The 25603-nt window shown below is 39.4% G+C and overlaps 1 protein-coding gene across 13 annotated transcripts in view; it reads left to right on the top strand.

Annotated features, from left to right (window-relative positions):
• Positions 1–25603, top strand: part of ARHGEF28 (Rho guanine nucleotide exchange factor 28) — a 127616-nt gene that overhangs the window by 74909 nt on the left and 27104 nt on the right. For 8 of the 13 annotated variants that reach the window (XR_011723155.1, XM_071729975.1, XM_071729983.1 and 5 more), the window contains 21 exons: positions 1247–1551; positions 3980–4124; positions 5407–5518; positions 8760–8799; positions 9410–9533; positions 10934–11066; positions 11442–11497; positions 12889–12940; positions 13498–13642; positions 13744–13865; positions 14770–14910; positions 15390–15640; positions 16525–16647; positions 17006–17123; positions 18011–18265; positions 19251–19327; positions 20056–20234; positions 20859–20953; positions 21793–21975; positions 24542–24673; positions 25381–25466. Coding sequence is in view for 12 of the 13 variants with exons in the window: in XM_071729975.1 (XP_071586076.1) it covers positions 1247–1551; positions 3980–4124; positions 5407–5518; positions 8760–8799; positions 9410–9533; positions 10934–11066; positions 11442–11497; positions 12889–12940; positions 13498–13642; positions 13744–13865; positions 14770–14910; positions 15390–15640; positions 16525–16647; positions 17006–17123; positions 18011–18265; positions 19251–19327; positions 20056–20234; positions 20859–20953; positions 21793–21975; positions 24542–24673; positions 25381–25466 (2874 nt within the window). In the remaining variant the exon portion in view is untranslated. The remainder of the gene's footprint in view (positions 1–1246; positions 1552–3979; positions 4125–5406; positions 5519–8759; positions 8800–9409; positions 9534–10933; positions 11067–11441; positions 11498–12888; positions 12941–13497; positions 13643–13743; positions 13866–14769; positions 14911–15389; positions 15641–16524; positions 16648–17005; positions 17124–18010; positions 18266–19250; positions 19328–20055; positions 20235–20858; positions 20954–21792; positions 21976–24541; positions 24674–25380; positions 25467–25603) is intronic. The other 5 variants (XM_071729976.1, XM_071729986.1, XM_071729978.1 and 2 more) reach the window with 4 other exon arrangements.

Below are 25603 nucleotides of genomic sequence, written 5' to 3'. Positions count from 1 at the left end.
CTCTACTCAGTGCTTGTCAGGTCACACTTGGAATACTGTATTCAGTTCTTGTCCCTGCTATACAAAAAACAGATGTGGACAGCCTGGAGAGAGAACAGAGAAGGGCCACAAAGATGATCAAGGGACTTGACAGCCTGCCATACAAGGCAAGGCTGAAAGAACTGGGTTTGTTCAGCCTGGAGAAAAAAAGGCTTAGAGGTGACCTTATTGCAATGTTCCACTACTTACAGATGAAGAAGAGATGGAAACTCTTTTTACAAGGAATCACATGGAAAAGATGTGGGGTAATGAGTGCAAGTTATTCTGGGGAAATCACAACTGGACACCAGAATAAAATTTTTCAATATGAGAACAGTTGGTGTTAAAATATTCTTCCCAGGGAGGTGATGGATTCCCAAGAGTGGACACTTTTAAGACTCAGCTTGACAAGTTGCTGGGGCATCTTATCTAAACCATGTTCCTACCATTAAAGGTTGGACCAGATGATCCTTGAGGTGCCTTCCAACCCGGCATTCTGTGATTCTATGATAAACAGATGACAATAGCATCTAACTAAAATACTGACAATAAGCTGTATTTTAATATCTTTTGCAGAGTCAACAGGAGAATTCAACCTCAGTTGCATAAGAATTGTTGCCAGGGTCTAAATCCTAATCTCTGTTCTTGAGAAAACATAAATCCTAACTCTATTTATGTCATTGTGAAAGAGGAGTGCTTTGTCTCTGTAGTTGCTTGATGTCAAAAACAAAGATTCCTTTCCTTTCCTCCACAGGAGAACCTCTCTTCCAAGTCATGTGTATTGATCTCAAAGCTTAGAAAATTGCTGATGGAAAATTAAGAGTGCATGATATGTAGGCTGATTCTTCCCAATGAAATAGTACAGTGTTTAAATTCTCATCTGTATGTCTCCAACATAATGTATTATGCATATCTTTTTCTTTGACAGAAGGACATGTTTTAATAAAATCTGTATATATATGAACTGATACAGTTAAGAGAACACACAAGTATGAGTGAAAAATCAATTAGACTTGAAAATACCGATTTATTGCAACTTTAATTATGGTCAAAAGTAATGCAAGGTCTAGAATCTCTTAGACATTTATCTTGCCTTCCATTCTTATGCTGTAAAAATTGTGGAGAAAAGGCAAAATATAACCATAAATACAATGGCAAACTAATCTGATCCCTGTTCCCTGACAATGCATGTTGTTACTGCCTTTTACCAGCATTCATTTTTACTTAGCAGGCTGGAGATTTGAATACCAGCAATGTTCATGAAGATGGTGTCAGCAGTGAAATATGTTTGAATTCCACTAACTCAGTCCTGATGGCTAAGAGCTCTTCATCTCCCTCCCTTGAGGAAAATGACCAGTATATGTATGTTCCAAATGAAGGAAATCAAATGCCAGTGAAAAGTGGAGAAACTGCAGGCTTAAGAAGTACTGTTTCACCTTCAGATCCATATGGAGCAGATTCATATCTTCCATTCAAGATCCATGGATTTATTAAGGATCGGAGCCAACTTTATGCTGACATGAAAAGAAGAAGGTATGGAATTGACTTGATTGTATGGCCAGAATAAGAATTATTTATGCTAAACTTTTATTTCAAAAGGTGAAGCCGAATCTGGTGTAATAAATATTGCTGATATAAAATCAGTGTTTTCAATCACTGATATTTCAATTGTCCTAATGATTTGCTCTTATAAAATAGTTATGAAGACATAGTTAAAAAAGAAAAGGTGTCCTCTAAGAAAAGTAATTTTTTATTCAGATCCAGTCCCTGTGTACCATTTTTCTTGCATATTTTTAAGAAGAATCAGCTGTTCACTGTAAAAGTTTCCATTGTGCCATTTTTATCATAAATCTGATTTTCACCTTAGTTTTTCTCAGTTATATTTTCCATTAAGAACACAGTCAAAATCTGTTGAACTCTCTTTTCATTTCTTGCACTGGCCTGTGGGACCAGCTTATTTCTGTTTGTTCTTTTTCTTTTTTCCTCAAAAGACATAATGCAGAATACAGCTTGTATTTCTGATAGGTTTTGACATTTTTCTACTCTTTTGCTGGTACACAAGTTCTGCTGCCAGCAGAACCATTTGTCTGAGAACCCTTCTCTGGATCACTTTAGGTTGTGCTGGGAACTGGTTGGCTTCAGGAATGTGGAGAGCTTCGAAGACAAAACTGTAATTTTTTGTTTTAACCATTAGTAGACTTCCATGATAAAAATATTTTATTGCTTTTCTGTATTAAAGAGAGACAAGATCAATTCCTTCTTGTACAGGAAGAAATTAGAATCTGTCTCCCACCTTTCAAGAGTGGACTATTTAGAGGTAGGGCATAATTTGTGAAAGCAATTATGAAGCAGTAGTGTCTGTTGTTGACTGAAGTGGGCAATAGCATTTTTTCTACTTTAATTTTGAGTTTCTATGCAACTGTGAAGTCCACCTGGAAGGAATTTTATCTTAACACAGATGAGACATCACATTTCAGACTAAGAGTTGTACTTTCCCAAACCTTCTAATTTTGCTAGCTATGGGGATATCACATAGATTACCCGAAATAATATGTCTTAAATAATTTTCCCCTCTGTCACAGACATTTTTCTCCTATACATTTTTAGATATTCCTACCTCTTTAAAGACCTAGGTCCAGTATCTGCATTTAATCTTTAAGAGCTTACATGAATTTTTAGAGATAAGTGATTGACCTAATATGGCAACTGTAAGTGATCCAGATATTACACATAAAATTAGACTAGCAGTATGTAATTCCAGCAGCATCTCCTTTGAAGTGTACTTAGATCTTTTTATGTCAGAAAACGTCCCCAGGTAAGTTCCCTCCAGTAAGATGTGTATGCTTGTCTGTTGACATAGACACATACTGCTTTTCCAATTTTAAAATGTGACAGTATCTGATAATGCAGAAACTCTAATGCAGTTTCTGAAAAGTCCTATGAGCTATTACTAGGAAACACTGCTAAAGATGGTCTCCGGAAGTGTAATAAGGAAGCAGTTTTGTACAGTACCAGTAGATTTACCCTTCCACAAAGTGAGTTGTGGTATGTGAAGGAATTGTTGTGCTATTATTCCTGGTGGGAACTCTTGACTATTTAGAAATTCCACACATAGTTTGAAGTTTTATGTTGTAAGGCTGGAATGTTATTGTAAGCAGTCAACCATTCCTTCCAGTCACTCTGAGGAAGAGACCCTGAACTTCCTCTTGCAGCTAATGGGACCCATTCTGGGAAACCCTGGTACTGCTGGGAAACCTTACTGTGCTCTCCTGCTGAGAAACCTTCACCAATCAAATAGTCTGTAGGTGTATGAAATGTGTGCATAGCCAGAGATGTTTCACTCTGCGTTTTAGTACTCCGCGTTTTTAAGTTTCCATCTTTTGAAATGAATCTCATAAACTGTCTCAGACACTCCTTCATTTCTGTTGTTAATTTTTGCTTCCATCCTCCACTAAGTCACAGAGGTAGAAAAGATGTGAATACCCACAGTTTGAAAGATTCTTTCAAATACACACATGCACAGAATATCCATGGACAGCTACATATCTTAGCTCTGAAATTGAGCTCATTGCCTCAGTTCTTATTATCTATATAGACAGTTACGTGCCTGGAACAAAAAATCTCATTTTAATGGACATCCTGAACATGGATCTGAAAATCATTCTCCAGAGGTGGCTGGCTGTGGTGGGAGTCTGCATGGTCGTAGGCCATACAAGCATCTGTACTGAAGACCCACAAGGTTGAGTCAGATGAGTCCTGTACATAGTGACTAAGTAGCCTGACCTCTCAGGTGACTGCAGTCCTGAGAAGGGAACTCAGAGTGTGATTTAACTGCCATAATCATGGTGGTTTGGGTTGTCATTTATGAGAGTAAACAGAAACATCTTTGTTCTTTGCATTAAGATTGCGATGGATGGTTACTAGAATTCATGGTAATTAAAAACTTTGTTGTCTGCTTCAGTTCAAGTCTTGATGACCTTGAAGTAGATGACAGAAGCGGAGGTGTTTCAGACAGATCCCATGTTCACTACCCTCCTCTCAGCTCTTCAGAGATCATGGCTTCTAGCAGAGATGGATTTGACTTCCCTACCAGTCCGCAGCCCAAGGTATTTGAAACTATCTTGGCTTGCATTGTTTTCCTTTTAAATATGTCCCTGAAACTATGTGAGAAACGTCTGTATCTGAAGGGGAAAATGAGATCTCAGCTGGCTAGCTGCTAGTCCCTATGGAGAGCAGCACGCACAGGGCTGTGGAAACAGAGCTCTCTCTCTTGTTGTGGCTGGTCTCAACAGCAGACATGGGAATGGTGCATTGGAGATTTGCTTCAGCTTTTAAAAAGCATTATTTATCAGAAGCATTTCAAAGAAATATCTCAGATTCAGTGAATAAGCATTTTCTAGCCAAAATATAGTGAGGAAGTGTTTAACCAGCTGTAGTTACACTATGGGTTTACAACCCTGTAAAGTATAAAATCATCCTGCTGCCTATTTTAAAACAATTCCTAGACTCGGGGAAATTTAGTAAGGTTTTGTGCATTGACCAGTTGTGACCACCAGTGCAGATGTCTCCTCTTTATTATGATTTTCAAAAGTATCCTGACTACATTAATTTTCACTAGACCATGGTACCATGTTTAAGATCTTCAGACACATAGTTATTTTTTGTTCTTAGGCATTTTAAAATTTTTCTATTAGACAGACCCTTTGTCACTGTGTGGCTTTATCTGACCTTCAGCAAATGATTACATGAAGGGAGAAAGAATCCAGAACAAGCAATAAATTGTTAGGGCTCCTTTTAAAAACAACAAGGTAAGCAGTTTAGTACTAAGTTCTGTTGACATTTAGATGATGTCTCAAAAATCAGGGGGGTTCTTCTCAAGCATTGTCACTGACATATTTGGGGGTTGCAAGGACCCGTCCAAGAAAAAAAACTGCAGTAAGAAAAGGGAAGAAGGTTAACACCTTTCTATGGAAATTCTGATATCAGTGCACTACCAAGTCAGGGCATTAGACTGCATTAAATGTTGCTGAGGCATTAAAGTAGTATGATTAATTGCTCCCTGGGTAAAAGAAGATAGCTTGGTCATCAGATACAATGGCTAATAACACTGTTGCTTGCCATCAAACTGGAGAAGAATGTAAGCTAACGTGCACCCACAGACTCTGTCCTGTAGCATACAAAAATTTATCATGGTGAAAGCATGACAGACTTCCTAAGAATTCAAGTGAAGTTAACTGTACTTCAGCTTAAAGCTTTAATGAAAACAAGAAAACACATGCATGTGGTCAGTCATTCTTCTTTCAGAAATTCTGTTGCTGATCTTTTTTGTTTCTGTTGCTGGTGCATTTTAAAATAACAGAAGTTTAATTTGCTGCAATTTTTGTGTAGGATTGCACAGTGTCTGGGATTCGATCACGCTCCTATTCCTGCTCCTCACCAAAAGGTTTACTAGGAAGACCTCGTATCCCTCAGGACTTTGTAGCTGGAGGTGCAAATGAAGGTCAGTGCTGTGGATTTGCCCCTGCACAGCCTCATCACATGCCTGCCCTGCTTCATGCCCTGACAGCTTTACTCAGACCTGTCCTGTACTCAGACCTCGCCGAGGCACGTGGTTTGGTTATCTTTGGGTAACCCTGCCGTCTTCCCTCACTCTTCTCAGATTTATTGCTCCATCATGTCCTACCCTGCTACAGCAGCTGGTCCTCAGGAGGGCACACAAACTGGGAGAGCATTAGTCAGAAAAAAGTAAAACAGGCAAGGGCAGTAACCTGCCTTTTGGAAGATCCTATTCCCAGCGTCCCAATGAATGTCTGGCAAACACCTCAAGGAAGCTCAGGATGACACAGAAGAGGTGTCAAACGGCAGGTGGCCCCAGCTTCCTGTAGATCCTAGGGAGTCTCTGAAACATGGATGAGCTATTTTTATCTCCACAGTCTGGGGTGCAAAACCCATCCTGTCCATCATGTGAAGTCAGAAAAGTCCATGCAAGAAACTTGTAATTTTTCACAAATTGTGTCTAATGTGCTTTATTTCTGAACACAGTTTTGTATTTAGAAGACAACACTTTTTGCAGTGTGAGCATGGGTTTATATTTGAAAACCATGCAAAACTCAAATTGCGCATACTCTGCTTTTCATATAGATTGCCTGACTTAAAAACCACTTGCATTTCCAGAAACTTGGTCTCCTGTCCCTATAGCCCTGTCCACTGCCCTACTTTCAGCTTGTTTCTCCCTCCAGAATACCTTTAGCTTTCCACTAGTCCTCAGTGAGAGGCAGGACATCTGAGTTAAAGTGAACCAGATGGGATGGACACCCAGAGAAGTTGCGGATGCCCCCTCACTGGAGGTGTTCAAGGGGAGGTTGGATGGGTCTCTCTTGCAGCCTGGTCTAGTGAAAGATGTCCCTGCCCAGGGGAGGAGGTTTGGACTACGTGAGCTTTGAAAGCTCTACAGCTCCTTCCAGCCCAAACCATGCTATGATTCTGTGACATTGAAAGTGAAAACACACAACAGCTGTAGAAATAATTACTGTTAACTTTTAAACTAGTTAACAAAATCAAAAGCTGTTGGGAAGGTGATCTAAGAGAAGGATGGCAGGCAGACACAGTGGCTGCAGGCATCTTTTTACCCTAAGAAACTGTGTTAAGCTGTGAAGCAAATAACTTGTTTTTCATTGCTCAAATTGCTGTAAGAGCCTGTGCTATATTTTTAGTTATCACTAAATGCGTTTGTAGCCATTTGTATCCAACACATCAGGTCAGAAGTCTTCAGCAAAACACAGCAGAAGAGGGAAGTGTCACATAAGTAGTGCATGGCTGATCATGAAAGCCCTATCCTGTGTGCTTAAAGTTAGAAAGAGAAGTCCTTTGATCTCGCAGCTAAGGGACTGTTGGTGTCACAGCCCATTAATCCTTACCCAGACAACATTACATACTCTGACCTGATCTGGGCTCGGATCCGTGTCTTATTCATTCTCCTTTCTTCTGGTACAGTCAGTGCTGGGCTCTTTTGTGTCCAGTGGAGAAGGTGGAAATGTTTTCCTGTTCATACTATGGAAAGAGGCTGTTCTGCAGCTGGCACCACAGATGCAGTAGGCTGCTGGGAGAGAGGATGGTGGTCTGCTGAGGATCCTGCTGGTGCTTCCTTGCCACCTCCTTCCTCTTCACTTCTTTGCTAGCATTTTGCAAGGATGAGAGCACTGAACAGCGTGTTTGGCACCTGACAGTGGGTATTACTGCTGTGGGGCAAACACAGCTGTGCTCGCTTTGTGCAGTCATATCTGTGTATGGGACTGGACCAAGAGGTTGGTCCAAGCACCTAGGTCAGATAGTTCAACCAGATCTCTGCAGGATGTAGTGGGATTGTGTCTGGGTCTTTGTAGGCGTCTGCATGCTGAAAACCTGCCACTTTTCCACTGCCCATCTACCAGTGCTTTGGACATCTTGCTTCAGTCTTAATTATGCAGGGGGGATGTGCAGGTGACCTTGTAAGTTGCATTGAAAAACAAGCCAACACAGATGAATGCAGGATGGCAACAGGACTGTCCTTCTTGCAGAAAGTATGAAAAAAAATCGAAGTCACCATCCATTTCTGATGGAAGCTTTTCAGTATGCTCAACAACAACTGGCTTTTATTCAAGAAGGTATTACCAAGCTATAACAGAAAAGATTTTGCCCCTGCTCTGCAGGTGGTGTACTCATGAACAGGGACTGATCTCTCCTTTAGGCTCTTTCATTCTGTAGATCAGTGTTTCTGCTCCACCCTTGTAATAAGTACCTCAGTGCCAACACCTCTGCGCTATTTTACAAGAGGCTGTCTTCATCTCTCATAGACACATGGCCATTGTTTATTCCAGAAGCATCCTGAGGCACCAGGCTGTGTCTGGTAACTAACTGAAATGCCCACTTTCAGTCTTGTTCCTTCTTTGGTGAGCATTCTAGCTCTCACCAACCTGAAGACTACGTTTGTCTGAAGACATTCTGATTCAGTGAAGAGTGTTCCAATTTGTATCTAACTTCAAGGAAAGGCATAGCCTGCCTGATGCTTTGACTTTAGCAATATTTAAGTATTTAAGTATTTGAAAAAAGTCTCTGCAAAATGGAATTTCTTCTAGTTTGGATATGGTAGAAAAGTGTCTGATGTGTCAATTTTCCCTTCCAAAGTAACCCAGCTGAATAATTTATCCTTTATTTTTCTTTTTAAACAGTTTATTGAAAGGTATCTCCAGGAACCCTCTCTACTGATTCTTGGGTGTAAACTTTTAACACTTTACACATCCTGTGCAGTACAGACATGAGTAATATTCATCTTTATGTGGAGGGGTTTAAAATTTTCAATCTTACAGGTAAAGCTGCATAATACAGATAATTGCAAATGTTAAAAGAATGTCATTAAGACATTTTACAACAAATTTTCTGAAAAGCAAAATGAAGTGTGAATTATCCAAGTCTGCCTTTTTCAGAAAAACAAAAAAAATTTTTTGTTGTCATTCTTAAAAAGGCTGTTTGCAGCGACTAGCATTCACTGATATCCATCTCAGCTCTGACAAATTCTGTCAGCTAGGCAGTGGTTGTACCCTAAGCAGAGCTGCTTCTAATGTATGGTGTGTTTTTGTTAATTTTTGAATTATATTGCAAGCTCTTAATGTCAAGGTTATGGCCTGGTGGAGGCCATCCATGCATTTCAAATAAACCTGACGACCTTGCAGCTGGAGTGCCTGGTAACTGTTTATGTCTTGCAGAGCGAGCCTACAGCCTGCCTGAACAGTCCCGGGAGAAAAGGTATGGGTTCTTATGTCTCCTCTGGAGCAGATCACAGAAGAGGTCTCAGTGCCCCTGGCAGCAGGGTGCTCATCAGCAGGACTGGAGCTGCTGCCTGCCCAGGGCATCACTCTGCCCACACTTAACCATGAGCTGAGCTCAGCCCGGCTCTCTCGCTGCGGTACGGACCACGCACGTCCTGCAGCAGGGATGTGCTCTGAGACACAGGGATGTGCTGTGAACCATGGGGATGTGCTGTGAGCCATAGGGATGTGCCGTGAGCCATAGGGGTGTGCCTTGAGCCATAGGGATGTGGTTCTGTCTGCTGGAGGAACATTCAGAGCACTGTACTGCAACAGAAGTGAGGGGGCTTCTAATGCCAACCATGGTCTCTGGAAGTGTGCCACACATCGCTCATTCAGAGCACTCCAGGGGCTTCTGTTTATTCCTTTCTGTCAAGAAGGATTGCAGTTGTTTGTTTGTGTGTTTGTATTTTATAACACCAGCTAAACCCACATTAAAACGCACAGTTGTAGCTCTTAGTGCAAATACTATGCATATTCTGAACTCTTCCAAGGGACTCTTCCCAGCAGAATGTTTCGGGTTTTTTTTTCACTGATCTCTCTTTCAGGATTCAGGAAGGGGAATGGAATAAATACATTGTACCTTCAAAAAATGAGCCTGAAAAATGTAAAGTGAGTCGTACGTTAAGCTTTCTAATGAACAGAATGACCAGCACACGGAATAAGTGCAAGGTAATTTGGGATTTATGTATATATGATTATTTATAATTATACCATTGTAATTAAATGAATTATAGATGACAATCTAAATTTTTATGTAAGGATAAGTTGTTGTTATTACAAAACCACATAAGTAATAGGAAGGGAATTTTTTTTTTTTTAGTTTTCAAGCATATGCAGGATGCCCTGAAATGGCCTTCATAGTTAAAAAAAAACACTTTCCTTTTAAAGATCAGCTTTACCTGGACAATATCAACTATTTCACTTGCCATTTTTAATGTTACTTATAATCTCATTTGATGATTCAGTCAATGTTTAAATGTATGAATTGCCTTTAAGACATCGTTTTCTTTGTTAAATAAAATGAAGAAATATGGACCTATTCTTGCCATTAATGTCAATAATTAACTGACATAACACTAGCATGCAGTCAGTTGAATTTGCCTTATTTGAAGTTAATGGGACTTACTGGTTGAATAAGCCCTGCTTAGTGTTAAAGAGTTGCAGATCTGAGGCTTGCACAAATACATCCTGTGGAAGGTAGATTAGAACATTTGTGGTTTAATTTTTGAGGCATCTGAAATGTAGATTAATGGCATCAATTAACCATAGATAGAGAGATAGATTGAGAGAGATAGATTTGAGAGATAGATTTGTCCTACAGGATCTTTCTAGCTGGCCTTTCAGCAGTTTTGCTGTATGCCCTCTTGTGCCCCAGGGTATCCTAACATACATGGAAATGAAGCTGGTTGGCTGAGGTTGTATGTGCAAGAGTGGCAGAACTGGCTCTGAACATGTACATCTGGTCCAGCAGACCAAAGATCACATATATTAGCCTGTGTTTATGTGGTCTTCTAAAGAATAACTACCATAGCTGCCTGGAAAAATCTAAGCTCACATCAACATAAGTACTTTAAAAAATAGAATTAATGAAATTGTTTAACAGTAATTAAAAATATGTTATTTCTGATGTGTTCTAAGATCTAGAGACAAGTTTTCTAAATTTACATAACTGCAGCTTTAACTGGAGAGGCACAAGTTTATGTGTATGCCCCAGGGAGATGCAGGTGTTGGTACCTGCGTGTGCAGTGAGTCAATAACACTTCTTTAATTTTATTTCTAGCCCTTCCCTATTTACATCTTCATAATGGTATTTCTTCCAGACTTCCTTGATAATGCTTGCTGTCCTAGTTACCATTGAAAGAAATGCCTGCATCATTTTAGGACTTCAGCAATTTGGATGTAAAGATACAATACACTGTCACAAGTCTTCCAGGACAGGGAATAAATACTTTAGAATAACTTGTTACTAAATAGGAATAATCTAATGTTTTTAAGCTCTAACCACATTATCTTCTTCTCTTATGTCCCTTTTTTTACCTCATTTCATGTCTCTGCTGTTGGGGATGAAGACAAAAAATAAAGATGCCAAAGATAAAGAGAAACTGAGCAGGCACAATTTTACAAATGGGACCTTCTCTGGAGTTATCCCATGTATGGCCTGTGAAAAGGCCCTCCTCGGAAAGGAGTCATTGCAGTGCTCTCGTGAGTAGTTGCCCACGTTCATAAGTGAATTTACAGGGCTCCAAATCCCATTTTGAGATGGTGATCCAGTGTTTTGTTTCTAAAAGAAACTTCAATGATATTTAGATCAACTTCCTTTGTATAACAAGCTGAGATTGGCAAGAGAGAGAAAGGAGGAATGGCAGGTGATAGCTTCAGAAGGGACCATGGTGCCTTCTAGTCCCAGCACATTAGGCAAAAAAACATCTTCTATCCAGGGGCTGCCACAAAAAAGCATCCTTGTGGCTACTTTAGGTGGACCTGGAGGAGGGAAAAAGATGAAGCATCAGAGTAACATTTTCTGCAGGCTAGGGACCCTGTTTGGAGTCAGGCTTTGAAATGTGCCTTCTCTTTCAGACTGCAACATGATTGTGCATAAGAGCTGCAAGGAGTCTGCTCCTGTGTGCACCAAGGTAACTTCCTGTACTGCAAAGGTGTAAAAATGTCTGGTGTGAGCAACAAAGCAAGCACTGTGCTTGAACAATCATTTTTAGAAGAGGGTCAACAAATAGTTTAATGAGGTATTTCTGTTTTGGAAGAATTACAATCTCGACTTGTGAAATGGTATGTCTGGAGGGATGCAAAAGTGATTGAAAAGAAACGCCTCTTAACAATACAGATGGCTCCTTTCACAGGAGGGGGGATCCTGCATGCTTGGAGTAATGGAAAGTGGAAGTGGAAGGGACTTTGGAAAGCAACCTAGTCTGTCTCCTCACCCTCAGGCAGGCTCACTTCTAGGTAACAGATCAGGGAGATGCTTTTCTGACCTGTTCTGGAAAATCTCTGAAGGAGAAGGTGCCACAGCCTGCCTAGGCAGTCACTCCCAGTGTTCAGCTGCCACTGCAGACAGGGAAAGATCAGCCCTAGAGCTGATGGATACTGCCTTGCTTTAAGTGGGAGTACTTCCATGGCAAGGTTGTCATGACAAAGACACCATTTTCAAAAATAATGTGTAAGATTTATGATTCCGTGGAATAAAGTGGGACCTGTAGAGAAATGTGATACAGTGATACAGTAATTTTTCAAATTAATGGAATGTGTCTTTCTGTTATAGCTGGATTTTGCATCATGCTGACATGCAGGGACAACATTTTTCTATGCATTCTCTTCAGCATAAATGAGCCTTAACCTGGAGATGATTCAGATGGTTTTATTTATTTGTTTCAGTTATAACTGTCATGCACAAAATTCTGGGGAACTTTAGAGCATTAGGATAGCTGAACTGATAGTTTTAATTGCTGGGGCTGGTGGATTATTTGTCAAGAGGAGACAAGAGCACCTGCCACCCCCAAATCATCTCAACAAGAATGAAGTGCAGAAAATATTCACTGACTCACTACGAGTGAAATACATGCCTAAGCACAACAGGATTTTGCTACAGACTTTTGCAAAAGTCCACTTTGGAGTTGGGAACAATTCTGCCACTGATAGCTGGGGTTCCTGCCCTGCCACAAATGCATCAAGCTCATTTGAATATAAAGCCCTGAATCCTATCCTCTTGTCTTGGAGCCTTCACAGGCAATGTTTGTATAGAGAAAGTAGAACACTGTAACTAAGTGTTTAGAATTAAGATTGTTTTGTATGGTAGTACAAATAAGGTCACTCTACTTTGAATATTACTATTTACCAATAACTAATAATCCTGGTTTTATTGGTTATTGGTAGGAATTAGGACCATAATTTAGGACCACTTTCTTGAAGCCCTTTTGTGTAATGATGTATGGAAGTGATTTACTGACGTGACAATTGAGTGTGTTAAAAACTACAATTTCATTGCAATTTCATAAAATTTTTCTTTTTCCAGAAGTCCCAGGAGAGGTACCATAATAAAAACAAACCCAAAGCTGGTGCGACAAGTAAGTTAGGAGGTGTAAACCTAGCCACTTCTAAGTTAAGCCTTGTCTAAACTGATAGCACACTGTCCCGTGTCATTTGTGTGTTGCTATTTTTCATTTCAGTGTCTGTAAGAAAGTGTGTGTGTCTCTAATATGAGTTGGGTTTTTTAAGAAATTACCGTTGAATTAATTTGTCTGCCACTAAAATGAGTGAGAGCTCTACTATGCTTTTTTATTTTTTCAGTGAAAATGGAAATTAAACGTACTCAGTGTTTCTTGTGCTTTTGAGTACATCATTTACCATATGCACAACAGTTTGGGTCTCTTGTGAACAGGTTACTGTCTTAGAGAATGTATGATTTGAGACTGTTTTCTTCTCAGTAATACCCATGGCAGAGAAATTCCACTTTGTCTAAGGCTTTTTTTTATGCTTATGAGTATCATGGGCTTGTACCATGGCACGTGGACATTCATATAGGTCAATATGAACACCAGATAGCATTTCTCAGTCTCAGCGTGCTGTTAATCCCATCCTCTACATTGTTTTACAGAATACTGTGTTGTGCTTTGCCTCACAGATTCCCTGCCTGGAGACATTTCACAGATGGTGCTCTCCTCAGTGCATCCTTCTTCTTCTGTGCCCATTGGAATGTCTGCTGGAAGAAGGGAAATCTCACACCAGTCACATTTGTCCAAAAGTGTCCCCAGTACCAGTTGTGAAAGGTAGAGGGCAGCCACTAGGGAATTATACTAAATACGTAATTCAGCATTACTAGGAAAATCAAAACCATTATATAGATGAAGGCTTTTCTTTTCTGCTCTAGAAGATTTGCACCATTTTCTGAGCAAGACTCTGAGACTAGCAGCTGGAAGTCAAAGTCACGGTCTGAAGAGATGTTAGAAGCATTAGGGACTTTTTCTTCAATGGATTCTTTTATGATGGAAGGTGAGAAGTATTGTGCAGGTGTTACATTTTGTAACTTTTGTTAGAAAGTTTAAATAAGAGTCAAAAATAAAAAACCTCCCTAGCTGATGTAGAAAGCCACTTCATCTGCTAAAAGAACTGTAGAGCACCTATTTTTGGTAATTAAAATTTTGTCCCTTATTAAAATGATACAGTAAGACACATTACTCTTAAAATACATCTTTTCCCTTCTTTCTTTTTTGCTTGCTTGCTTTCTTGCTTACTTTCTTGTTTTCTTTCTTGTGGCTTGCTTTCTTTGATAATTTCTAGAATATTTGTGTACAGTATTAAAATTTTTAAATAACTGCAATAAGCATATTTGGCATGCTTGCAGAACCAGAGCATCAATATACTTCTTTGCACTCATCTAATCATCTCTGCTGACTGTACTATGCAAAATGTAAAACTACATCACTTTGATTTCCTCAGTAAGCCAAATATCTTACCTGCTACTCTACCTTATCTTTGTGATGTGAATAGAATTAGACCTTTTCTGTAGCTAGGTGTAAGACTGAATTTCAAAGCTGAAGGACATTGATTTATAAAGGATGGTGCAGATATCTCTCACTGGACATCTACTTTTGAAAATGTTGGATTTCATTTTTAAATTGTAAAAAGCTTCTTCAAGCAAAGAACTTAATCTGAGAAAAGGAGGATGTTTGGTTTTTTACTCTCATCCACCACTTTCACATTAACATTTCAGTAATTACACTGACATCTGGCAAGTTTCTCTGATGTAAAGTCACTGCCAGTGTTTGCTGAAGCCTTGTCTAAAGTTCACTGCTGTCACGTGTTCCCCTTAAAATATGAGTGGATCTGCATGTGTGAAGCAACTTCCCTTAATGTTCAGGTGCCTAGAGTTAATGAGGTTTATGTTTTGTCATAGATGACATGGATTTGTCTCGGTGGACTGATCTCTGCACAGATACCCAAGAGTTTGAGGCAGAGTCCTGGAGTCTTGTTGTGGATCCGATGTTCTGCAGCAAGCAAGAAAAGGATGTCATCAAGAGGCAAGATGTAATTTTTGGTCAGTATTTGAAAGCTTTCTGTAAGTTTAAAAACACTTTGGCGTAGAAAATAATTTATCCACATCTTACAGAGGGGAAAGAATGCTTCAGCTCAGAATAATAACGTTCAAATAACGTATTTTTTTGCCAAATTTTTTTGTTGGAAATTACAATGTGTCCTACAGCTAAGGAAGTAGAGAATAGTGACTTCCAGAGACATGTCTACCCTGTTCACAGTATGATTGAGGCTGGAAAGAACCTCATCCAAACCCCAGCTTAAGCAATTGCAACCCCAGCTTGTTCATCAGGGTACGGTTGAGAGACCTGTGCAAGAGCAAAATAAATAAGGTTTTCCTGCTGATGCAATCTATTGTGTTTGGGGCTCACACAGAAAAAATTATTATGGCTCTGTATTTGAATGTTGCTAAAATCGATCTTTAGCAGGTATGCAAAATGTTCAGGTAATTACTATACTCTGCTGTTTTCTTCTATACCGCAGAGCTGATGCAAACAGAAGTGCATCACATCCATACCCTATTCATTATGTCTGAAATATTCAGGAAAGGGATGAAGGAAGAACTGCAGCTGGACCACAGCACAGTTGACAGAATATTCCCCTGTTTGGATGAGCTTCTGGAGATGCACAGGCAATTCTTCTGCAGAATGAAGGATAGACGTCAGGAATCATATGAGGCGGGGAATGAGCGTAATTTTGTCATCAACAGAATTGGAGACATCCTTGTGCAGCAGGTAGCAAAGCAGCTCCTTTATGTACTCAAGGTTCTCAAACAAGTTTTTGACTTCAGAACTTTTGTAGGCAGGAAAATGGTTGCCTCATAAAATTCAAAGATATCCCCTCTATATTATTGCATGGTGAAACAGCAATAAGAGAAAGTCCTTACTGAGAGGTGACTGTGGTGAACTTGGGGTGAACTTCTATCGACATGGTGCAAGTAATAAGGAAAGTAATAAACTTGATCCTGTTCACAGTAGAAGGCTGCTGCCATCACACTGTGGACTGCAAAAATAGAAGCATTGCGTTCCATTTTTTAGCATCTGAGTGGAGGTGTGAAGAATTGACTGATGATGGAAAAGAAACTACCTGTTCATTTCTTGTAGCAATCTGGCATAGAGCATCTCAAGTTACTGCTCTCTCAAAAATGAGTGGTCGCAGCATGTTAATGGTGGTCATAGAACAACTACCTGCTTGCTGGCCACACGTCAGTTCCTTGCAGTCAGGACAGTATGGCTTTTCACCTTCAATCAGTCAGTTTTCACTCCACTGAAATAAAGAAACTGCAATGTTACCTTTTTTAGAAGCAGTGTGGGGATCAGACAAAAATAAACCTCAAAGGAATTATGTTTGCAAAGAGATGAAGGAAAGACTATTATAATTATCATTCTAGCTATTACTGGCAAAAAGGTAATGCAAATGTGCCTACATTCCTATTCATGCTCCTAAAAACAGCAATCCCACTTCCAGTCTGTAGTGATAGGCTTTGTTAGTGAGATTTGGAGAGCCTGAGAAACAAATAGCATAAAAGCTCAGTATTTGTATGAAATGCATTAATTAAAGCTATACACTTCCCTGTTAAGTGTAATGATGAGCCCAATTGACTTATTAATTTGTTCAGTTTTCAGAGGAAAATGCGGCTAAAATGAAGAACATATACGGGCAGTTTTGCAGTCATCAAAAACAAGCTGTTAATCTCTTCAAAGAATTGCAACAAAGCAAGAAGTTCCAGAATTTTATTAAAGTAAGTTTATACGGAAACATGATCACTATTGACAGAATGCTTAGGAAAAAGATTCATAGCTTTTACTTAGGTTTAGAATTCAAATCATATTCAGTAACTCATTTTTAATAGCTAATAAAAATGGCATTACATTTTTCTTTCAAATTTTAGAAAGCCTTGGCATCTAGTGTGTGTCACACACATGTTCGTGTTATAGTACACCCCATTCCTCAGGGCAGAAACTATTCCTTAGGGGTGGTTCAGATAACCCAGCATTTTGTTTTAGGTTATTCCAATGCATTTCAATCATTTTTCTTATTAGTCAATTGGTGGCTAATATGCATTTGCTACTTAAAAGTATGTATTTGTATCTATGCAGCTGAGAAATAGTAATCTGTTGGCACGACGCCGAGGAATCCCAGAGTGCATTTTGCTTGTCACCCAGCGAATCACCAAATACCCTGTGCTGGTTGAAAGGATATTGCAGTACTCAAAAGGTGAATAAAAACTCAAGTGTTGTTTTCATGTCTGGAACCCTAGTCCATTTCTAGAGTAAGGGATAGGCACTATTACAGTATAACAAAACGTGACATTCACTCCTTTGTAGAGAGCCAGGCAATGTAAAAAAACTGCTGTTCAGGCAGATGTAACTTAAACAGGGTGTCTGGTGTATGTAGTCTTTGTCAAGGTTGAGCTGTGAAGATTTCCAATATCCCAGTTGCGTAAGCCATATTAGTCCAGAAAAATGTACTTGTTTTAAGAAAAGATCTTGAATAGGGAATGTAAATACTTAAGGAATGCATCTGCACCTTCTCTGATATTAGTTCTGGTGGAATCTCTTATAAGCAGGGCTTGACAAACATTTCATAAATTGCTCTCTGGTTTTTCAGACAAAGCTTGAATAACCTCTGGAAGTTTGTAGAGCATTCTAGAAATCTTAATAATTTCTAGTCATTGCCCCAAAAACGAGCAAGAAATGAGTGTTGTATAAAGTTGCACATCCAACTGCAAACCCTTTGTGCTTTCAATCCTCTTTCAATTTGTTTTGTTTTTTTAACTTTGTCATAAGAGCAGTAGACTATATGGTTTGCTTAGCCAGTAAATTTTTAAAAAATGCTAACAGCTCATAAATATATCAGAAACTCTCGATTCTGTTATATTGCCTAATGAATAAATCTGAGGTATGTGTCGTCTTTTAACAGGCAAGTCAAACAAAGATACATGTCTAATATTTCTAGTACACTGATTACCAGGTTCATCTTAAAATGACATATTTATCAATTTAAGCTTTGCACATCATGTTGATTGTTCCCAGAAACTAAGGACTAGTGTCTTCTCTTGAATATGCTAACCACTGATATATTTATTTTTGTGTTTCATACAGAAGGAACAGAAGAACATAAAGACCTGTGCAAAGCCCTATGTCTAATTAAGGACATGATAGCAGCAGTAGATTTGAAAGTGAATGAGTATGAGAAAAAGCAAAAGCTGCTGGAAATTCTCAGTAGAACTGAAAACAAAACATATACAAAGATGAAAAATGGACATGTTTTTAGGAAGCAAGACTTGGTGAAGAAAGAGAGGATTCTTCTTCATGATGGCTTCGTGTACTGGAAGACAGCAACTGGTCGTTTCAAAGGTATTCCATATGAGCAGTAAAGCCCTTGACCTCTTTATTTGCAAATAACATAAGAATATTGTTTGGTTAAAAAAATTAAAGCACTTTATTACGCTGTATTGTAAACACAAATTTCTGAGGTAATGATATTGAGAACATGCCAGTAATTTCAAGAAGAGTAGTTTCAGAAGCTGCCATGGTTTGTGGGTGACCCATTGTGTATCTGGGTAAGAAGACAAGTTCATGTACAGAACCATCAGCTGCATTTCTTCTTCTATGCCCTCCTTTCAGTTCATTGCTTTGCAGTTTCATTCCATAACGTGAGTCTTGGCTTGTACATATATATATATATATATATATATATATATATATATATATTGTTCACAGTACTGGCCATCGAAAATAATGCATGGAAAATCACGTGCTGTTCTTCAGTGGTACTGGGACACATGCAGTGGAAATTAAAATCTGAAGCCACATTTAGTTGGAGGCTGATTTGTACATGGAAGCCCAGAATTTGATTTTTGGTATTAATCAAATGTAGGGGTTGGGGGGTTTTAAGTTTACTGGTATTTGCTAGTATACTTATAAAGCTATCTGTTAATCATTATTCCAGAAATACTTTTACCAGTGTAAAATTGTGCTGTCAGTATGTTAGAGCACAGAGAAAACAAAATATATGTGGGATAGTGTTTGCCAGGTTGCCTGTGAATGGCCTGGTGAAGCTGTACTGACACTTGAGTGAATATTCTTCTTTTCCTGGACCAGTGCTTCAGCACAGTACTGCAGGAGGGTTAATAGCAGAAATTGTGGTCTTCCCTGGGAGATTCAAAGTGGTGATGTGCATTCGTTTCACGCAGACCATAGTCTAATCCATATATTTCCTGTTTAGCATGCTGTAGGCTTCAGTGGGATGTTTATTTATTAGGGCTTCTCCTTTTTTAAAGGAAATTAAGTGTAATTATAATAACTTTAATAAAACCCATTTTCCTTTTCTCATTTTAAGACGCTTTAGCTCTGCTCCTAACTGATGTTCTGCTGTTCTTACAAGAAAAGGATCAAAAATACATCTTTGCAGCTGTTGTAAGTATATTATCTGATGATTGAATATGCACATGCACTTCCATTTGTGCATTTCTCAAAAAATAGGTGTTTTTTTGGGTTATTCCTACATTTGGGTTTTGGTTATTCCTACATAATGATTTTTTTTTCTAAAATCCTGGTGTGTACTCAAAGGAGTAATAAAATTCAGTTTATTTTCAAAATTAAATAATTTAAGGAGGATGGATGGAAATAACAGATTGATATTTTTAATGTCATGCCTAATCTGATTATGAAGGCTTGAAGCAGAGCAGGCTCTTTCAGTTATGTAAAACAAATTTTAACTTCTGGTTCTGTAAAACAAAATAATAACTTAACTGCAAATGTAGTAAGCACACATAATCTGTATGAAACGCCAAGGAGAGCAGTTCCCAAAGTATATGGGTATGAACTTTATATTAATACTGTTGCTTATTATCATTGAGCCTTTAGGGTTTACTTTTTCAGTTTATACTCAATGCTTTACTTATTTGTAAATACTAGAATGTATTTTTTAAAATAATTTTAAAACCTGTCTGGCAACTGAAAATTTGCAGTCTCTATCAAATGCTGAGAACACACGTTGTCTGACTATAGGACTAGAATTAGTCCGATTAATTGAAAAAAAAAAAGCTATTCTAAAAGTATGACGATATGATTTAAAAAAAAAAAAAAAAAGTATTACAAGATAGTACTTTATTATTTCTATGTGCTGTGACTGTTTCCCCCAGGACCAGAAGCCTTCTGTTATCTCCCTTCAGAGGCTCATAGTAAGAGAAGTAGCCAACGAAGACAGGGGAATGTTTCTGATCAGCGCTTCATCTGCAGGGCCTGAGATGTATGAAATTCATACCAACTCCAAAGAGGAACGTAACAACTGGATGAGGCATATTCAAGATGCAGTGGAAAGGTAGGGGAAAAAGGAAAAAAAGATTTTCCTCCTGTCAGTCCATGGGAGGTCAGCTGGATAATCACGGCAGTGTGGTCTCTGTTCTTCATTGCACTGGATCCATCCTGTGAGGCTGGGTTTTTCCTCTGAGCTAAGGATGCAGACTCCAAAACTGCACTACCACTGTGGCTGAAATTCCCTTGTGACTTCTGGTTTCTTATTATCTGGTTTGTCACTGAATCAGAAGATCCTTCCCACTCTCCATTAAATGTCTTTTCCAGCCACTGTAATCTTTGTTCACCTTTGTTCACCTGTTATCGTGGTGTCAGTTCTTTAAGAATGGCAGGGAAATCATTGTTCCTCATGGACCTCCAGCTTATGATTAGCACAGCAAACCTGCATGAGGGCCAGCTACCCATTTGCTGCACCATGCAGCCTTACCAGAATTAAAAGGAATCCTTCAGTCTGGTTTATGTCCAGTTACTGCTTTTTAAAGAAGCATACAAATAGCACACTTTTGGATTGCAGCAAAAGTTGGTGCTGATGTTGTGTTCTGTTTATTATAAATTCAACACTGTACTGAAGGTGAATGTATGATGTGCAGATTTTGCTTTATCCACCCTTGTTTGTCTTTCATCTTTGAAGTTGTCCAGAGGAAGAAGAGGAAGGAAAAACAAATGAATCTGATGAGGACAGACGTATTGCTGAGGCCAAAGCATCCAGAATTCAGAAATGTCAAGGTGTAGTACCTTTCCTGCCAACTCTGAGAGCTCCTGCCTCCTTAGAGTTCAGGATAAGTGAATCATGTGCCCTTGCTGGCTGGTGGGTTCAGTGTCTTCATGGGCAGAGTCACAGCAGATAAAGTGGGGTGGTCTGATGGTATAATGCAAATGAATTGAAAGAGAAGCATTTTTTTTCTGAAGACTTTATTTTTGCTACATTACTGTGAGTTTAAAAAAATGCTTTCAGAAGAAACACTGAATTTCCCACATTAGCATCAGGGCCAGCTAACTCCATGTTCATGGAGATAGTCCAAGTCTTCAGTAATTGCATGGCTTAGTGCTTGTGTATGGCATTTCATCCTTTGCTGCTGTTAGTTAGTGCTGCTGAAAATGTAGTTGATAGGGATAAATTCTGCTTCCTTGGTTTCCCTACATCTAATTTACCCAGTATAAAGATTATATAGCTACAAGGAAAGAAATTCCAGGCCTGTCCTTCCTGTAGAGAGCCACAGGGAAGATTATCATCTGCTGAGAGTATACATTCTTCTTCAACATTTAGGCAGATTCATTGCATCTTCTGGCTGCCTGAGCCAAATGCTTTTCCATCACTGCCCATTGTGAATGCAACAAGAGGCAGCTGAGGGCTCCAGAATGTAGCCAAGTCCACCTCAGGGTAGGGCACTGGCTTGACCCTCTGCCAATGGACAGTGGCACTAATTTCGTTCCTGGCAGCTTTAAAAAAAGACACAGCTTGAGCTAGCAATGTCTGTGTGGCATAAAGGTGAGAAGGGTGAATGGAGAGTGTGCCTTGCCTGCAGGACAAATGTATTACTACAGTGTTCAATTTTCATTGACAGAATTGCTGAGTACCCAGGACCAGCAGATCTGCAGTTGTTTGGAAGAGAAGTTGCACATCTATGCAGAACTGGGAGACATTTGTGGGTTTGAGGATGTTCATGTAGAACCTCACCTCCTTATCAAACCTGATTCTGCAGAAACTCCACAGGCAGCTTCATTGCTGGCAGCAGCACTTAGAGAAGGTGAGTATGCATGGGGAGAGTGGACTGGTGGTTTTTCATGTGAACAGATAATTCAGGATAACAAAGTACAGGCATGTTGTGTTGTGCTGCAGTTCTGTAAAGTTGTGAGAACTGGCGAGCGTCAAAACTTGGCAAAGGGCATTGAAGAAAAGCATCTCAAGTTTGTAATTGTCAGATGCATGAGATGGTACCTGCCAGACTGTAAGATAAGGAATATATTCAGTTCGTAATATTGTATGTAAGCAGGCAGGGACATGGTGTTAGACTGCATCTGAGGATTGTTTCCATACCTGTCATCCTAGAAGTACAGCCCTGTGAAGCAGATCACAGGATACAGTCTAGTATTGCATCTTGTCCCCAGCATCCACCTACCTTGTGTGATTTGGTGACAGATCAGAATCATGCAAGGTAAAATACAGACTGAACTGCAGATAAGCTTGGCAGATCTGCCAAGAAACAAATACCACTTGCTCATTACCAAATTGCTCTGTGGGCCATGTTTTTCCTGCTGTCTAATAGAGACGTTAGCTTCGTGCTACCTACAGTACTGTCCTTCAAGGGAAGGAAGGGAATGTTATTTGTAGACACCTTGCCCAGCTGGAAGGTTAGATAAACTCAGCTGAAAGAGTCCTGGTAAACTGAGCCAAATCCAGCATGGGCTGTATACTCTTTGAGAAGGGATACAAGATTTTAGCATGACCTAAGTTGAGAACTGTGGGCTCAGAACTACATTTGAACTGATAAAGCAGCAAAAGTCGGTCTCCATCATCTTTATAAAATCATCATTTTATTGATCAAACTGATAAAACTTGGCTAGTAAATATAATTCAGTGATGCAGTAGTAAATGTTATTTCAGTTAAAAATGACAGCCTATATTTACACACTTTATTCTACCTACTTCTGATTTTCACTTTCTCTCATGCTAATGATGATGTTAGCAATGCATCGGAATTTGTGACTCTACAGAACACTGTAAGGAATTTATAGTTGTTTACAATGTAGGCAATTTGTGGAGTTCATTTTCCACAATAAAAATCCTAAGTCCCTAAGTCCTAATAGCAGACTCTATAGGAATAAAGCATTGCTCACAGTGGAGAAGGATAGAATTAGTGCTTAAGCAAACTGGATATATGCAAATCCACCAGATGAGATGGGATAAATCCAAGGCTGCTCAGGGAGCTAGCCAATGTCACTGTGAGGCTGCTTTCTATCATCTTTGAAAGGTCACAGTGATCAGGAGAGGTTCCTAGTGACTTGAAAAAGGGAAGCATCATATGTCTCTTCAAGAAGGAATACATGGGGAACTACAAAATAGTCAGCCTCACCATCTCTGAGCTGGTGATAGAGGAAATCCTGAAAGCCATTTCCAAGAACATGAAAGAAGAAGATAAGTAGGAACAGCCAGCATGAATACATCAAGGGTAAATTGTGTGAGAAGAGAGCAATGCATGTTGTTTACGTTGACAACTGCAAGGCCATCAACACTACACTATTTGTAGTATACTTACAGATGAATCAGTGAGAAGTGGACTGCATAACTGAGTAGAAGGACTGCTGGGCTGAAAGGATTGTGATCAGTGATATGATGTCCAGCTGGCAGCATGTTATTAGAGGATTCCCTTTGGCATGGATCCTGAGACCAATACTGTTCAAGATATTTATTAAGTTTATACAGGGATTGAGTACACTTTTAGCAAATTCAAATACACTGTCACTAAATGAGGCTGAGCGATTACTGTGCTAGAGAGACCTCTACAGATCAAGAAAGTGGGCTAAGAGTAACCTGTAGAAGTTTGACAAAGACAGGTGCAAAGTTCTACATCTGATATGGGGTAATCCCACATGTTGGTACAGGCTGGATACTGACTAGATAGAAAATAGCTTCTCAGAAGTGGATCTGGAAGTCCTGCTTGACAGCAGGTTGCCCTTGTGGCAAAGAAGGCCAACTGGCTCCCATGCTGCTGCATTAGGACCAGCAGGTTGAGGGAGGTGAGTCCTATCCTGGTGAGTCCTACCAGGAGTGCTGTGATAAGTGCTGGGCTCTCTGTACAAGAGAGACATTGACAGTCTACAGCAAATCCAGCAAAGTGCAGCAAGGTGGCTAGGGGACATGATGTCTGAGGAGAGGCTGAAATGGTTGGTTAGTCTGTTCAGCTTTGAGAGAAGGTGGCTTGGTTGGATCTCACTGCTGTCCTCAGCTGCTTAGGAGGAGGAGAGAAGCAAGATTTCCTGTGGAGTCATGCGGTGACAGGACAAGAGGCAACGAGCTGGAACATGTCTGATGGCAATTAAATGAAAGGAAAAATTATATGCCATCAGGGTGGTAAAAAACACTGACAGGTTGCCAATAGAGGCTGTGAGGCCTTCATCGTTGATGAAGCTAAAAGCTTGTCTGTGCAAACCTCTGGGCAACCTTACTTAGTTTGGTCAGCTTTGAGGAGGGCTTTGGACTAGACAAACTCTGAAAGTCCCTTCTAACCCAAATCGTTCTATGATTCTATGTCATTGATTTAGGCTTTAAGGAGCTATTTAAGGGGCCTCTGTAATTCTGTGTGTTTTCTTTAGTTGAAAGTCTTCATGTTGCTGTAATGACATCACAAGTGAGTGAAACAGACAGATCACCAGAGGAAAGTATTGAGGAATTAAGTGTGAAGCACAGATTTAGCGCCAGTGAAATCTTGGAATCTGTTCCTAGTGGTGAGTAAAATTTGATGCTTTTACATGTTCATGATGCAAAATACTTGATACTGTTTTTTTTTTTAAAGATTTCTCAGCTTATGGTGAACTCAAAAGAAAATAGTGAAATAAAACCTGTCTTTGGGTAAATGCTCAGATAGTGTACATAGTCATATAACTTCATTAAGTAAAGGATGGTTTGCATCCACCACACCTTTTCCATAGCACATGACTATTTTTAGCAGTATTGAGTCAGATCTCCACACGCTTTCTCATCATTATTGCTCAGGCCCACAGCAAATCTACGTTGCAGGATAGGCCATTTCCCAAGTCAGCCAAATTTGTCAGGACCTGGAAGAACAGGATTGACATTCTAGTCATTTCATTTGTAAAAGGTAGCATGCATTTCTTGTAACAAAAATACAAAAAAAGTCTTTAAAAAACTGCTGCTGAGCATTTTTTTGATATAGCTATACTTACCTCCAAACTCTTCTAAGTTAAAAACTACTTATTTTCAAGGTAGGAAAACTGGAATATCCCATCTGTGTCATCTTGGATTCCAAACTTGCTTTTCCTCATCCTAGAATCCCTTATGTAACTCCCAAGTTACATAAGGTTGTATTTTCAGAATACTGTGAGTAGCTGTAAAAAAGTGTCCCATTTGTTTCCTGAGTTAGAGTATGTTTTGATTCTTTTCTCTTCCGTTTTGTTTGGGCTTTATTTGTTAGATGCAGAAATAAAAGAAGTTGAAGAATCATCTGAAGTTGATCCCAGTGTTGAAAAGGAAATGGCAGGTGCCAGTTTAGAGGATAAGGTATTGTAAATAATATTTCTTTCTGTGCTGCACATAGCATTCTGGGTGCTGGGAATGTAAATGTCCAAATTTTTACTGGGGTTTGTTGAGACTGTTCTAAAACACAAAGCATGGAATAGGCAAATTTGACCCAAATC

This window comes from Heliangelus exortis, chromosome Z, assembly GCF_036169615.1.
Source record: "Heliangelus exortis chromosome Z, bHelExo1.hap1, whole genome shotgun sequence".
Classification (NCBI taxonomy): Eukaryota; Metazoa; Chordata; class Aves; order Apodiformes; family Trochilidae; genus Heliangelus; species Heliangelus exortis.
Note: the sequence above shows the minus strand (reverse complement) of the source record. Positions and strands in the feature narration are given on the sequence as shown.